Source organism: Salvia splendens, chromosome 2 (assembly GCF_004379255.2).
Source record: "Salvia splendens isolate huo1 chromosome 2, SspV2, whole genome shotgun sequence".
In the NCBI taxonomy this organism is placed as follows: Eukaryota; Viridiplantae; Streptophyta; class Magnoliopsida; order Lamiales; family Lamiaceae; genus Salvia; species Salvia splendens.
In genome coordinates, this window is record NC_056033.1 from 23,275,448 (window position 1) to 23,289,415 (window position 13,968).

The following is a 13,968-nucleotide window of genomic DNA, read 5'->3' on the forward strand; positions in this document are numbered from 1 at the left end:
CCCCTTCCGCGCATCTTTCTCCATCGTCATCTCTTTAAGCAATGGACAGTTCCTGGAGTTGTGATGACCCAACTCATCGCACGCCTTACACCGTCTAAGAGGCCTTGTCGCATCCTTTATAGCCTTGTCTCTCTTTGAAATCAGACGGCTCACCGAGCTGCTGGCGTGACCCTTCATCTTCACGACATCCGGGGGATGTACCTGAACAGATTCAGGCCTTGCCATTCAATAAAACTCTTCAACCATACGCCTCTTCTCAGCGGCTGAGGTTGATGGGGTACCAGCTTGAAGAGAGTTGCCAAGTTCTTCGACGCCGCCTACGAATGCACGTAACACATCGATGTCGGTCTCAAACCGTCTAAGAAACCCATAAAACATCGAACTCGCCTGGTTAGACACAGTTTGCCTATCGTCAACGGATGAATGGGTAGGCAGAGGATCCTGCAACTCCCCATGTACAGGCTTGGCTAAGGGAGTCTTCATCCATCGGCTTTCACAGTATTTATCCGGGATTTTTTTCACCTCATTGTTCCGAAACAAGAAAAATATATGACTGCACAAATAACCATGCCGACCAAATAGTTTGCATTCGCAGGAGTAAGTATCATCAGTCTTGTCATGACGGACAACATATGCATTGCGCTTGCTATCCCCAAGCTTGTATGTGTCAACCGTTTCTCCGGATATAAAACCCAGCACACGACATCTGTCATTACCCTCTACAATTTCTTCTTGTATTTTCTTGAACATACTGTCGGTATACAACGTGGAAGCATGTTTCTCGAACGGCAGAGTAGTTGCTATTATGGGTATGGCAGTGGCATCGTGGTAGTCCAACGCTGTTCTACTGTTCCGCTGGAATTCTATGACGTGGTTGAAATTCAAGTAGAATTCAGCTATGTTAGCTCGGGGCTTCAGGAAATTTTTGTAGAAACTGTTCTCTGATTCCGATATGGACGTTGTCCTAATCATCGATCCCATAGGAAAATCCCTGAAGTACGTCGGTATCCAATATTTCCTATACGCATACAATGTGGTAAACCAGTCGATGTCCTCTAGATGATGATGTTCGACCAATCTATTCCACTCCTCTTCGAATTCGCCTGGCTCTACAAGGTCCGACCACACACAAGCGTTGAATTCCTTTTTGAAATCGTCATCCCGCAACAATCTGTTTGGTACCTTGACAGCCAACTTATGCATTATATGCCACATACACCAACGATGACGTGTGCCGACTAGGACCTCTTCAATCGCTGATCGCATACCTAAATCTTGATCGGTAACAATCATCCGGGGTGCTACACCCATACAATCTACGAAATGTCTGAACAACCAAGCAAATGATCCTGTTTTCTCACTGCACACCAACCCGGCCGCAAATGTCACAGGACAACCATGATTATCCTTTCCAGTGAAAGGAGTGAAGATCATACAGTACCTGCATACATCATATTAACGTGGCATCAGAATTAATTAATATATCATAATGCAACGTAGGGTATTGTGTAATGCAGTGACATACGGTAATAATGCACAAAGTATAGAACAGATAAATGCACTATAACGTAAAAAACACTTTGCTTAGTTTCAACCTGTTTCTGTTGTACGTGGAGTCGAAGGACACTGTATCACCAAACATGTGGTAATTCCTCTTCATCAAACCGTTGCACCAAAAGAGAGCAACCAACTGTTCGGATTCGTTAACTTCGTAGTGATAGGTAAACGCCTCGGACATCTCCTTCTTCTTAGCCATATCATCCAACACCATTTGTACATCAAATCCGTGTGCATATGCTTTGATGTCCCGTGAGGCATTCCTGATATCCCCAACAGTGCAGCCAACTAGGTCAAACCCGCCAAGAATTTCCTTCAATACCTTAAATGTAAGCGTGGGTCTTAAATTAGCCTTGGTACAGCCGAGGATGAATTTATGATGTACATCATCCAACTTGCGATTACTTGACATGAATTGCTGATATTCCGTCTCAACCATGTGATGGTTATGAATCTCGTTGAACTCCTGAATTACATAACCTGACAAGCAATCTTCCGAGAAAAACCTGAAGGATATACTAGCCGTACAACCACACCGCTTAGATAGTTTCATACGCTTGATAGTGAAACCAGACCGGGCATTCAACTGGTCATCTTCGTCACCCTTCTTCCTTCCTTCCCTATTGCATATAACTTGATACCAAGTCGTGACATCATCAACCTTCCTCATCGCTTGTTTGCGCGTATCAAAGCCAACTGCGCGGGCATATATTTCGTAAAAAGCGAATGCGAATTCCAAGGATTGGAATTTCCGACCAACCACAGGCTTCAGCTCGTGAGAACATTCAGGTACAACAACCACTGTAAAGAATAGGAAAAAAAGGGGTCAGCATAAAAGTACAACTTTGCCATGTAGTCCATTGACAATTAATGCACGCTTTTCATAAATCTAATCGACAAAATATTTAAATTGGACTTTTACGTGATTTATGTCTACGTTAAACACACGATATTCTTAAACATTGTTTTTAATATGTACGTACTATACCCTACCCCCTAGGCTTATTAAACCCTTAGGGGAAAATAAGAAACGTGTGCCAAAAATCAAAACTACTAACGGACATTTAAGCCATAGAGGAATGAGGCATACTAGCGGTCCTATCTTAATTCGTACGACCTATACATTTCAAACAAGATATTATGCATTATACAGACAACATAATGCATTACGCGTATTCATTTATTGCATTATTTGCACGACCTTTATTCAGTATACTATATACATTGGAAACTGACGTAATTTATTTATAGGTCCACCACACGCTAATCTTAAAAGTTGTTATTAATGTGTACGTACTATACCCTAGCCCCTACGCCTATTAAACCCTTGGGGGTCACAACTCTTGACGTGTGCCAAAAATCTAAAACTACTACCGACATTTAAGCCCTAGAAGAACGAGGCATACTAGCGGTCCTATCTTAATTCGTACGACCTATACATTGCAAACAAGATATTATGCATTATACAGACAACATAATGCATTACGCGTATTCATTTGTTGCATTATTTGCACGACCTTTATCAGTATACTATATACATTGGAAACTGACGTGATTTATTTATAGGTCAAACACAAGCTATTCTTAAACGTTGTTATTAATGTGTACGTACTATACCCTAGCCCCTAGGCTTATTAAACCCTTGGGGGATGTGATGTGAAGAGGGATGAGGTGGAGAAGAAGGTGAGGAGTTTGATGGTGGGGGAGGAAGGGGAGGAGATGAGAAGGAGGGCGGCGGAGTGGAAGAAGCTTGCGGAGGAGGCGGCGAAAGGGGCGTCGCGACGGAATCTGCGTAGGGTTATTGATGAAGTGTTGTTGGGGAAAGTTTGATGTTTTGTTTAGGTTGATCGAATTTGATGTTTTTGTGTTATTGTTTTGATTGTATTTCAATTAAATGTTGTGATTCATAATTTTATTTTTGGACTCTATACCTCTATGTCACCTAAAATTACGTTTATTATTTATTTCATTAATTCGCTATTAAATTACTACTCCATTTTTATATGTGGATTCCACATTTTATTAATTTATTTCCAGCCCAAGTGAGTGACTTCTTTTTTTTTGGACTTAAAGCCCGGTTTGTTAATACCTACTAGTCATTTCATTGAGTACAAAACACATCACTCTTAGCATGATTTTACTTCACTCTTGTTTACAAAACACATCACTCTTATTATGATTTTACTTCACTCTTGTTTACAAAACACATCACTCTTAACATGATTTTACTTCACTCTTGTTTACAAAACACATCACTCTTATTATGATTTTACTTCACTCTTGTTTACAAAACACATCACTCTTAGCATGATTTTACTTCACTCTTGTTTACAAAACACATCACTCTTATTATGATTTTACTTCACTCTTGTTTACAAAACACATCACTCTTAGCATGATTTTACTTCACTCTTGTTTACAACATGATTTTACTTCACTCTTGTTTACAAAACACATCACTCTTAGCATGATTTTACTTCACTCTTGTTTACAAAACACATCACTCTTAGCATGATTTTACATCACTCTTATTTACAAAACACATCACTCTTATTATGATTTTACTTCACTCTTGTTTACAAAACACGTCACTCTTAGCATGATTTTACTTCACTCTTGTTTACAAAACACATCACTCTTAGCATGATTTTTCTTCACTCTGGTTTACAAAACACATCACTCTTAGTATCAATATTTTTTATTCTGCTTCAAAGTTACATCGTGAATTATGTAGCGACAAACAACCATGGAGGACGGTTCTCAAAGAACAACCATGTTCTTATATTAATTATTGTATATCAATGTTTGATTAACGAAGAGGTGGCGGCCGAGTCGTGGTTGGATGAATTAGGAATCTGTATTGTGTTACTATGTTAGTCATGAACCTCAAACCTTTATAAAGCATCACTTCACTTCAGAAAAAGAATTCAAGGTGTAAAAGGAAAAAAAGTAGAAAAAATGAAAAAATAAGCCAAAGATTATAAAGAAACTGTTTGCGCAGAAGATGGTGGCGACGGGGGCAGAGTCGTCGTGGAGTGGTCCGTCCAGTTCTTGTCCCCCCAATGCCACAACATGCTTTCCCAGAAGCAGAAATCTTCGAAGCATGTCATCAGCCGCGGATCCTGTATCCCATGAGTGGCGAGTGGCCAGTGGCCGTTGATCTCCGTCACTACTGACAAACTCTTTGAACGTTCCTTGGATTTTGAATGGAATGAAATGAAGCATCACAAATTCACAACCAAAATCATCATCAACAGTTTAAACAGTTTAAACAGTTTAAACAAAGCACAGTCATCAAAATGTGATGCTTTAATACTTCGCTTTCAAATTTTGATCTCCCAAAATTTCTCAAATCTTCATAATTTTCTTCTGTAAAACTTTCTGCAACCACCATGCCGCCGCCCCTTCAAACGCGCTGCAATCTCCGATCAACACAGGCTGCGGGAGATCTCTTTCTCCCTTCAAAACGACTCTGCCGCGCCCGATTCCGATTTTGAAATCGCAGGCCAGTTTTGGTGATAGAGAAGCAGTCAACCCTAAGAGGATTCGTAGCGGTTCACGAAAGCAGAATTTTGGCTATGCAATGACCATTATACCCCCGCCTTGTTATTGTTGATTAAATTTGTGATTGATGGAACTAATATCTCATTAAATTCGAAAATTAATACTAGCCCTTGATTTTTTTGATCTTGTGATTATGATTTGTTCTCTAGTTATTTGGTTAAGGGGCATTTGCCATAGATCACTACTCAATATATATATATATATATATATATATATATATATATATATATATATATATATATATATATATATATATATATATATGTTCTATAATTAAATGAAAGAGTGAACTACATAAACCATCCCTGACGTTTCTATTTGTTTCACTCCAGACCCTTGATAAAAAAAATATCGCCACACATCTCTGGCGTTTAACATAATCACATATCAGATTTTTTTACACTACAAGACCCTTCAACCCTAAAAGGGCATTAAGGTCATATCGAATGGAAATCTGCTGTGGCAGGTTGCTGCACTGCATGTACCTGCCAATTACTGTTCACTAACGAGATTTGACGTCTGCTCAATTATAGATAATAAAGCTCACGTAACAATTTCTATACGCCTTCTTCTTTTCTTTCTGTCCTTATATTTTTACCTTTTTGTTCCACTTCCAGTACAGTTTATTCCATCACCTTTTATATATAGTTTGATGCTTGGGGTTTCAGGCATCATCGGAACCACCACCGACGGGAGCGGCGGAAACCTGTGGCCGAGGCAGGAGACGGTGGCGCTGCTGAAAATTCGGTGTGATATGGAAGTTTCCAGGTGAGGATATAATAATTGAGTTCCAAACTTTAATTGTGAGCGCTCCTTGAGCTCAGCGACGGACATGTTGGTTGTGAGCGAGAAATGAATTGGAAGCAGAAGAAGAATTAATAAGTTGAATTGAAGCCTAGGGTTGACATTTTCGCAGAATTGAGGGTGGAATCGTGGATTTATTGGATTGAGGGAATTGAAGAGGTTTGAGCGTGGAAGCTGGTGGTGATGGAGGAGGTGAGAAATGAGTTGGACTGCAGAGACTTTACGGAGACGTTGGGTTCATTCACTGAAGCCCACTTTCTTACTGACGTGGATATAATTAGAGGCATTGTTTACTTATTAACATCAGCATCTATTTTATAAAATTCATTTTTTTCATTAATTTTATAAAGAGTGCAAACTCATCAGTCATCATATAATAGGAGTACATCTTTTGTCGATCAAATATTTACCACAATAGTACCATTTGTTATAATTCATTGATTATCTAATTATCACTAGAGGAGAAAAAAATGTTTACTTTCTGTAATAAACAATATAGTATCATTTAATATTTTAACACCTAATTTAATTTCTTAACTCTTAGGAGTATAATACATTTTTTTTTCAGGTTTATTATATTTATTTATAATATCTATTGATTAATTGTGTATCAAATTCAAAGTCTTAATAAATTTTTTATGGTATTTTTTATGGTATTTGTGAAAACAAATAAATCAACTCAAACAATTATACTATGATAGCTTGGATATTGACATCACCTAATATAAAGATCAACTTTGATTTGATAAAAGCGCAGCCATGTGCAGAGCTAAGTTGCAAAAATACAGTCATGTGCAGAGTAAAAATGATTGAAATGTCCTGCAAGGCATAAGGGTATTTTAGTTCGAAAAATGGTTACAAATATACGATATGTGATTATGTTAAACGCCAGAGACGTGTGACGATATTTTTTTTTGTCAGGGGTCTGGAATGAAACAAATGAAAACGTCAGGGATGGTTTATGTAGTTCGCTCTAAATGAAATTATTGTAGAGGAGAGAGAAGTGGCGTGATTTTAGAGAGAAAGAGGTGATTTTTTTTATTAAATTATCATAGGATTTGAATTAACTTGGGGAAAAAATCTACAAAAAGGAAATATAATTAACAATATCCCACAATATAGAGTAAAAAATCATTGGGGAATAATCAAGAAAATATTTAAACTCTAATTTGAATAGGACAAAGAAAGAATTAGATATGATAAGACTTGGTTTAGATTTAATTTATAGAAATAATATAACAATGCATTGATTAAGTCCATAAAATACTTCCTTCTCCTAATTTATAGGAGAATTTGAAAATTCCATATCTAATAGGGGGAGGGGGGTTTTCGGGTCTAATTAAATAGAGAAGATTTTGTTTGGATTTAATTATTGGATAAATATCCCAAGGAAATTTATCAAATCCAAGAAAAATATAATTCATCCAAACAATTTAGAGGGTCGAAAATAATAAAAGGGCAAAAATACTTATACGTTAACCCACTTAATTAAACACACTAAGGGGGGTAGAGGGGCCGGTCGCCTCCTCCCGGCCATTCGGAGAACTTAAACTTTCCATTGAATCGAGTCAAAAATAGCATATACGTCCCCTATATAGAGTGTAAAAATATATTTATTTTCAATAAATATCATATAAAATATAGTAGTCTAATGAATTTTAGCTAAGACGTCCAGGGATCAACCCTTAACAATACCATATTTTTTCTATTTTTTATTTTATCAACTCATATTTCTTCTTTATTATCAAAATAATAATACCTTTAAATACTTTATGAAGTTTAAACTTTTACTGACTTACATATATTATATTGTTATATTTATTTTTTAGTTAAAATCATTTTTAATTTTGTGTTAAAGTTTATTTGTCCTAAAGTATGATCAATGCATCTTGATTAGTTTCTATGTAATAAAATAAACATTTTAAATACTTTTTAATAGTGTTCTACTTATATTACTTTTGTATATAATATTTAAGATGATTATATTTTAAATATTTAGTGATTACGAAATCCATTGCGACTTTTCTTAGACCATCCACTACGCGTCTCGCGTCCCGTCCCGGAGAGAAGGGACCCCGGCGCGACGCGTTGCAGCTCGCCATCCCGTCCCGCGTCTCGTCCCGCGTCGCGTCCCGTTGAGCCACGAGACGGGCTGTCTCGCCACGCGCCTAAGCGACGTGGCGCGACCCGGCGTCGTGCGTGACACCCACTCGCCGGCCCGCGAGTGGGCGTCGTCACGTGCTGACGCAATAAATATTTTTTTTAAAATTCGAATTTTAAAAAAAATAAAATAAAAAATAAAAGAAAAAATAAAAGAAAAAAATTTGTAACGGTAATAATACCATTTTTTTATTTTTTTTTTAAATTTTTTTTTATTTTTAATTAATTTTTTTACTCTATAAATACTCCTAAACTCATCCTCATTTCTCACACAACTACACATCTATTCTTCCTATCATCTAAATTTTCTCTCAAATTTTCTTATAACAACTCAAGATGTCCGGCGACGGCGACGGCAACTACGGCGGTTCCGGCTCCGGCGGGTGGGATCTCAACCCGTTCGGCGATTGGGAGACCATGATCAATACATTGGGCGGTTCCGGTTCGTCAACGCCGGGGACCCAGGGTTCGGCGACGCCAGAGGGGTACCAACCACCCAATTTTGACCTTGATGCATATGTCTGTCCCTCTGCCCCGCGGTATTCGCAGGGATTATCCCAGATCCGGGAGGATTTTCCCGTTGATCCCACGCCGGGAGTAGGCCGAGGCAGTGGAGGTGGCCGAGGCGGTGGAGGTGGCCGAGGACGAGGAGGAAGAGGAGGAGGATCTAGGCCGACATCCATACAACAACCTCGAAACGCTGGCGGTGTACAACGCCTGGATCACCGTCTCGTACGATCCCATCGTCGGGAATCAACAATCTCGGAAGTGTTTCTGGGAAAAGGTCTGCGAGGTCTACCACCAGATAAAGCCGAAAGGCTCTCGCAAGCGCAAATTTAAAATGCTCCGCTCTTACTTTGACCGAGTCGACCGACAGGTCAAAAAATTCTGCGGCATCTACTCGGCCAAAGAGGCGCGCTACCAAAGTGGCGCAACGGCAACCGACATTTTGACGTCCACTTTGCGCGCCTACTACCAGGATGAAGGTCATCAATTCAGATTTGTTGATGTTTGGCAGGCCGTCAAGGACGAGGAACGGTGGGCCGGCGGTTTTCGCTCCAGCTCGGGCTCAACCTCGAAGCGCACGAAGCATACGGCGAGTGGCCAATACTCGTCTGGTGGTGACACCGCTGAGGGCATCAGCCAACCTGAGGCTTAATCCCAGGAGTTTGCGGGTACGGTCGGCGATGCTGGAGGATCCGCGAGTGGGCGCCGTCGGCCGCAAGGGACGAAGGCGGCGAAAGCGGCTAGAGCAAGGAAGGGCCGAGGCGAATCAAGCCAGCCGGCCTCGGGATCGGGCTCGCGGGGAGGCTCGGACACACTTATGGTGGCGTACATGACCGCCACAATGGCGGACACTTCCCGCTTCTCGTACGCCCAATTCACGGCCTGGTGGAACGGAATTGTGTATATGGCAGCACAACTTGGCCTTCCGACTCCCCCTCAACCTCGACCGCCTCCGGAGGATGATTAGCCGGCGGACTAGTTTTTTTATTTTTCTTTAAATTTGTATTTTAAATTATGTTGTGTGTTTTTTATGTTGTGTGTTTTTTACTAAAGTGTGTTTTTAATAAAGTGTGTTTGTTTTAATTGAATTGTGTTGAGAAAAAAAAATAAAAAATGAAATTGAATAAATAGTAATTAAGGGACGGAATAAGGGACAATTAAGGGACGGAGCGTTGCAGGTTTCGTCCCTTAGTTAAGGGATGGAGAAAAAAAGGACAGTGGGGCCCTCAAATAGTGGTCAAATAGTATTTAAGGGACGGTTTAGAGACAGCGTAGTAGATGGCCTTACCCACACAACTGCTTCAAAAATATCTGTACTCGTTAATTTTCTTCATTTTTCCATCAATGGCGGTGGTCTCATCTTCCGTTTCAGCCAGCGCTCTCTCGCTGTTCACGTCCATTCCACACTCCACCAAGAAATTAATCCCCAGAAAACGTTCCATCTCAATGTCCGCCTCTTCTTCCTCAGCAGAGGCTTCTCATGGTGAATCTAAATCAACTCAAAATCTTGGAGTTTCGGAGAAAGGGAAACCGCCGGAGTTACCCTACAATTATTCGCTGGTAAATCCGAATGGAAGCACGGTCGTGCAATTTGTGCAATCTACCGAGTCCAATATTGAGAGGGTATGTTAATTTTGTTTTTGTGCTTTTACTGTAGAGATTTTCTACTACTATCAATCTACCGATTCAAATGGCTACTTAATTTTAATGCTACTGTTTAGTTATGCTGTAATTAGCTGTTAAGGTTGGTATGAGATTATGCCTTTAAATTTATGATAGTCAAGTAGTCATATATCTTCTTCTTGTTTGATGAAATTCAATCATATATCTTGGTTAAAAGTTGTGAGTAATTTATCAAAATTCAATTATATATCTTGGTTAAAAGTTGTGAGTAATTTATCCCGATGTAGAATTTTTCTACTTCCTTTGATCCACAATAGTAGAGTTATTTCATTTAGTGCACTCGTTTTGGAAAAATGATAATAAATATTGAAGTGGAGAAAGAGTAAAGTTAAAAAATAAATTGTAGACAAGACTCTTGTTTACATTATTATCTCTTACTTCACTCATTTCCACTATAACTATTTATTACTCCCCCTTTCCCAGCTAAGATTTGTGCCAAATAAGATGATTTATTCCTACTTTTGGAATCTTTCTCTTTCCAATTAATACACTCAACTACTTTTCTCACTACAATTAAAATATTCATCTTTGTCTTCATTTTAATAACTCTCTCCAATTAAACACATTAACCAATAACTCCTAAAATCTCCTTGTCGGCCAAGAAATGTGTCATCTTAGCCGGGACAGAGGGGTATCATTTTTCTAAAACGAGTGCAGAAAATGAAATGACTCTACTGCTGAATAACGGAGGGAGTATGTAATAAGCGAGGGTGTGATGAGCTGAATTTCGTCTATAAAGTCACGATCATTTCATCTTGATGGACTTGATCACCACAAGAACTCATGATCATCTATTCACATATACTCCTATATTGTACTCCCTCCGCCCCAATCAAGATGATCTATTGTTACAAAATTGAAACACTTTTATCTCTGCTTTATTCTCCCTCTTACTTTACTCTTTCTAATTAACATATAAAATAAAACTGCATAAAATCACGTGCCATTCAAGGAAGGGGTCATCTTTCTTGGGACGGAGGAGTGACATAAAATTTAAAGAATACAAGGTTAATCCTTAGATATGTTACCCAGTCATGATCATTTTCAAAACGGTTTGAAGTTACTGTGTTGAGTCTCTTTAACTCGTGCAGGTCATATTTGATTTCCGGTTTTTGGCACTACTAGCAGTTGGTGGTTCATTGGCTGGCTCTGTGCTGTGCTTTCTCAATGTAATTACTCTTTTATCTCTTATACTCTCTTATTTGGAAATTTCAGCCTAGATACAAGGCCAATGATCTTCTCAGTGTTATGGATGATTCTACTAGTTATTGAAAACCATTATATTAGAGCAAATCCAAAACATGATGTTTGGTTTTTCATTTCACTTGGGTTAAGTTTGTTTGCTTGACAGCTTGTCAATATGGGGTTTGATTTAGAATCAAATGAGTGCAAAATATCTGAAAATTAAATGTTCTGCCTAGTAGTCTCACATTGTTCTACTTCTCTTTTGTGGTCGATAAGTGACAGAGCCACACTATTTTTTGTAAAGAATGCTCACACATTGCTTCATTGGTAAAACTTTATACTCCCTCCATCCCTGAAAAGTATGAACATTTGGTTTGGCATGAGATTTAATGTATAATTGATAAAGTAAGAGAGATATAGATATAAAAAGTTTTTAATGTATTGTTATAGGAGAATGAGTCTCACCTCATTACAAAAAAAAGAATTTCCAAATTAAGACTATTCATACTTTTCAGGAACGGAGGGATTATATATGTTCTTTTTATCCAAGCAACAAGTTTATGGCTTCTTGTCTGCTCTTACTAACTACAGGGCTTGTTACTACAGTAAGAGTGACCACAATATGATTGACCAAATTCTACATTCTGTACAAAACATCAATAAGCCAATTATATGAGTGAATTGGCGAACATAATTAAGGAATGCGATTATGGTGTATTTAAGTATGATGTTCTTGAAACAGAAAATTATTTAGACATAAGTGGCACATTGTGTCTGAGTGATACATCTAGTTCAGATTAAAGAAAATACTTTTAGTTTGCAATCATCAATAATGCCTTGTGTGTGTTTAAAGAGTTGTTGAGAATGAATGCTATTTTTGTAGGGATGCGTCTACATATTTGACGCGTACAAAGTATACTGGACGAGCTGTGTTAAAGGTGTCCATTCTGGCCAAATGGTTCTACGACTTGTTGAAGCCATTGGTGAGCATCCAAAGTTTTTTTTTCAGCATGACTTGTTAGAGGAGAAAAGTTGCATTTCTATGAGTAGTAGTTGCTCTTCGACTTAGATTGTCTTATCTTGTTGCCAGGTAGAGCGCTATCATTAGGCTGTTTTGTTTCCATTTGCTAATGGAATCCTTCCAACTTCTCCAACTGAATTACATGTTCTCATTTTCACTGATTTCAAATTAGCCTGCATATAACATATCATTTCCATTCAGTTTCCAAACTCAAATCTGGTAGCAACCTAAATGAGATTGTCTCCAATAACCTCATTTAATTGCAGATGTATATCTTGCTGGGACTGTCATGTTGATATTCGGGATGGGGTTGTACGGACTCTTCATTTCAAATGTGCCCCCAAATGTCGCTCCAGCTTCTGACCGCTCACTCAAGGGGTCATCCTTGTTCGGCATGTTTGCTTTGAAGGTAATGTTATGTTTCCTCTCTTCTGCCAACTTTCATCAAAAGACTTAAAAAGTGCTGCTGAATAGGGCATGTGATAGTCATGATCCTTCTGGTGAAGATGTTTGAAAGGAGTAAGATGGTAACAATAACAACCGGCTTCGACTTACTAACCTACTCTGTTTGTATATTCTTGTCTTCGGCTTCCTTGTACATCCTTCACAATTTACATAAATCGGAAAACGAGTAGCACACTCACAACACCCTTGCCTTCACTTGTATTGCACCTCAAAAATACGGAATATATTATATATATGTGTGTATCTATGAATATAGTCTGTCTATGTCCACATGCCTCTCTTTGGAGCATGTTTAAGCTCTTTATGTAAGCCATAATTTCTACTTTAATGATTTTTATTACGAAAATCAAGTTTTAGAGTATAATTTAACCCCATCAAATACCTACTCTATCCCACTTTTAATTGAGTCATTACTTTTTAATACTCATTTTAGAAAAATAATAAATAGTTAAAGTGAAGTAAGAGAGATAAGAGGAGAGTTTATTATAAGTTTTTTAAAAAACGATTGTAAAAAAAATGACTCAAATAACGTGGAATAGAGAAAGCACTACAAATAGGAGATAGCAATACCAACATTAATGTCTGCTTTCTTCTTTTCATGAACAATGAATCCACTCCACTGTTTGACCGGGCCTTTAGTAGTAATTTTTTTTTTAGTAGTAATCTTTTATGGGAATGAATTAAGAACTTTAATATACTCCCTCCGTCTACTAAAGGCCAAAAGAATAGTGGTAATAATTCGAGAGAGAACCTTTATATATTTGGATGAGATTATTTTTCGTAGAAAATTCAAAATGAAAAAAATAACACTATTTTCTATGGATAAGGGAGTTATGATTCATTGGATCTTAAAATTAAGAGTGAACTATATAAAATGTCTCTGACGTTTCGATTTGTTGCACTCCAGACCCCTGACAAAAAAAAAAATATCGCCACAAGACTCTAACATTTAACATAATCACATATCGTATATTTGTAGTCATTTTTCGGACCAAAATGCCCAAATGCCTTAAAGGGCATTT

General features: G+C 38.2%; 2 protein-coding genes across 3 annotated transcripts; one reads left to right on the plus strand and one right to left on the minus strand.

Annotated features, from left to right (window-relative positions):
- Positions 1-225: 225 nt before the first annotated feature.
- Positions 226-2,724, minus strand: LOC121776660 (protein FAR1-RELATED SEQUENCE 5-like). The gene is made up of 3 exons (XM_042173847.1): positions 2,709-2,724; positions 1,596-2,358; positions 226-1,441 (listed from the first exon to the last, which is right to left on the minus strand). The coding sequence occupies exons 1-3, from the start codon at positions 2,722-2,724 to the stop codon at positions 226-228; spliced, it is 1,995 nt and encodes a 664-aa protein (XP_042029781.1).
- A 7,195-nt stretch (positions 2,725-9,919) lies between these two features.
- On the plus strand, positions 9,920-13,292 carry LOC121762972. 2 transcript variants are annotated; one of them, XM_042159009.1, is made up of 5 exons: positions 9,920-10,215; positions 11,367-11,444; positions 12,344-12,443; positions 12,748-12,890; positions 12,956-13,292. In XM_042159009.1, exons 1-5 carry the CDS (start codon positions 9,937-9,939, stop codon positions 12,962-12,964), a joined length of 609 nt encoding a protein of 202 aa, XP_042014943.1. In that variant the 5' UTR covers positions 9,920-9,936; the 3' UTR covers positions 12,965-13,292. The 2 variants fall into 2 exon arrangements, with proteins under 2 accessions (XP_042014943.1, XP_042014936.1); XM_042159002.1 differs by having other exon boundaries at positions 12,748-13,292.
- Positions 13,293-13,968: the final 676 nt, after the last annotated feature.

Bases quoted from the DNA above. Each gene is read 5' to 3' on its own strand.
- LOC121762972 (XM_042159002.1), top strand. From the start codon at position 9,937: ATGGCGGTGGTCTCATCTTCCGTTTCAGCCAGCGCTCTCTCGCTGTTC. The intron at 11,445-12,343 runs GTAATTACTCTT...CTATTTTTGTAG, and splicing joins CTGTGCTGTGCTTTCTCAAT to GGATGCGTCTACATATTTGA. The intron at 12,444-12,747 runs GTGAGCATCCAA...ATTTAATTGCAG, and splicing joins ACGACTTGTTGAAGCCATTG to ATGTATATCTTGCTGGGACT.
- LOC121776660 (XM_042173847.1), bottom strand. The intron at 1,442-1,595 runs GTTGAAACTAAG...TGATGTATGCAG, and splicing joins TCCACGTACAACAGAAACAG to GTACTGTATGATCTTCACTC.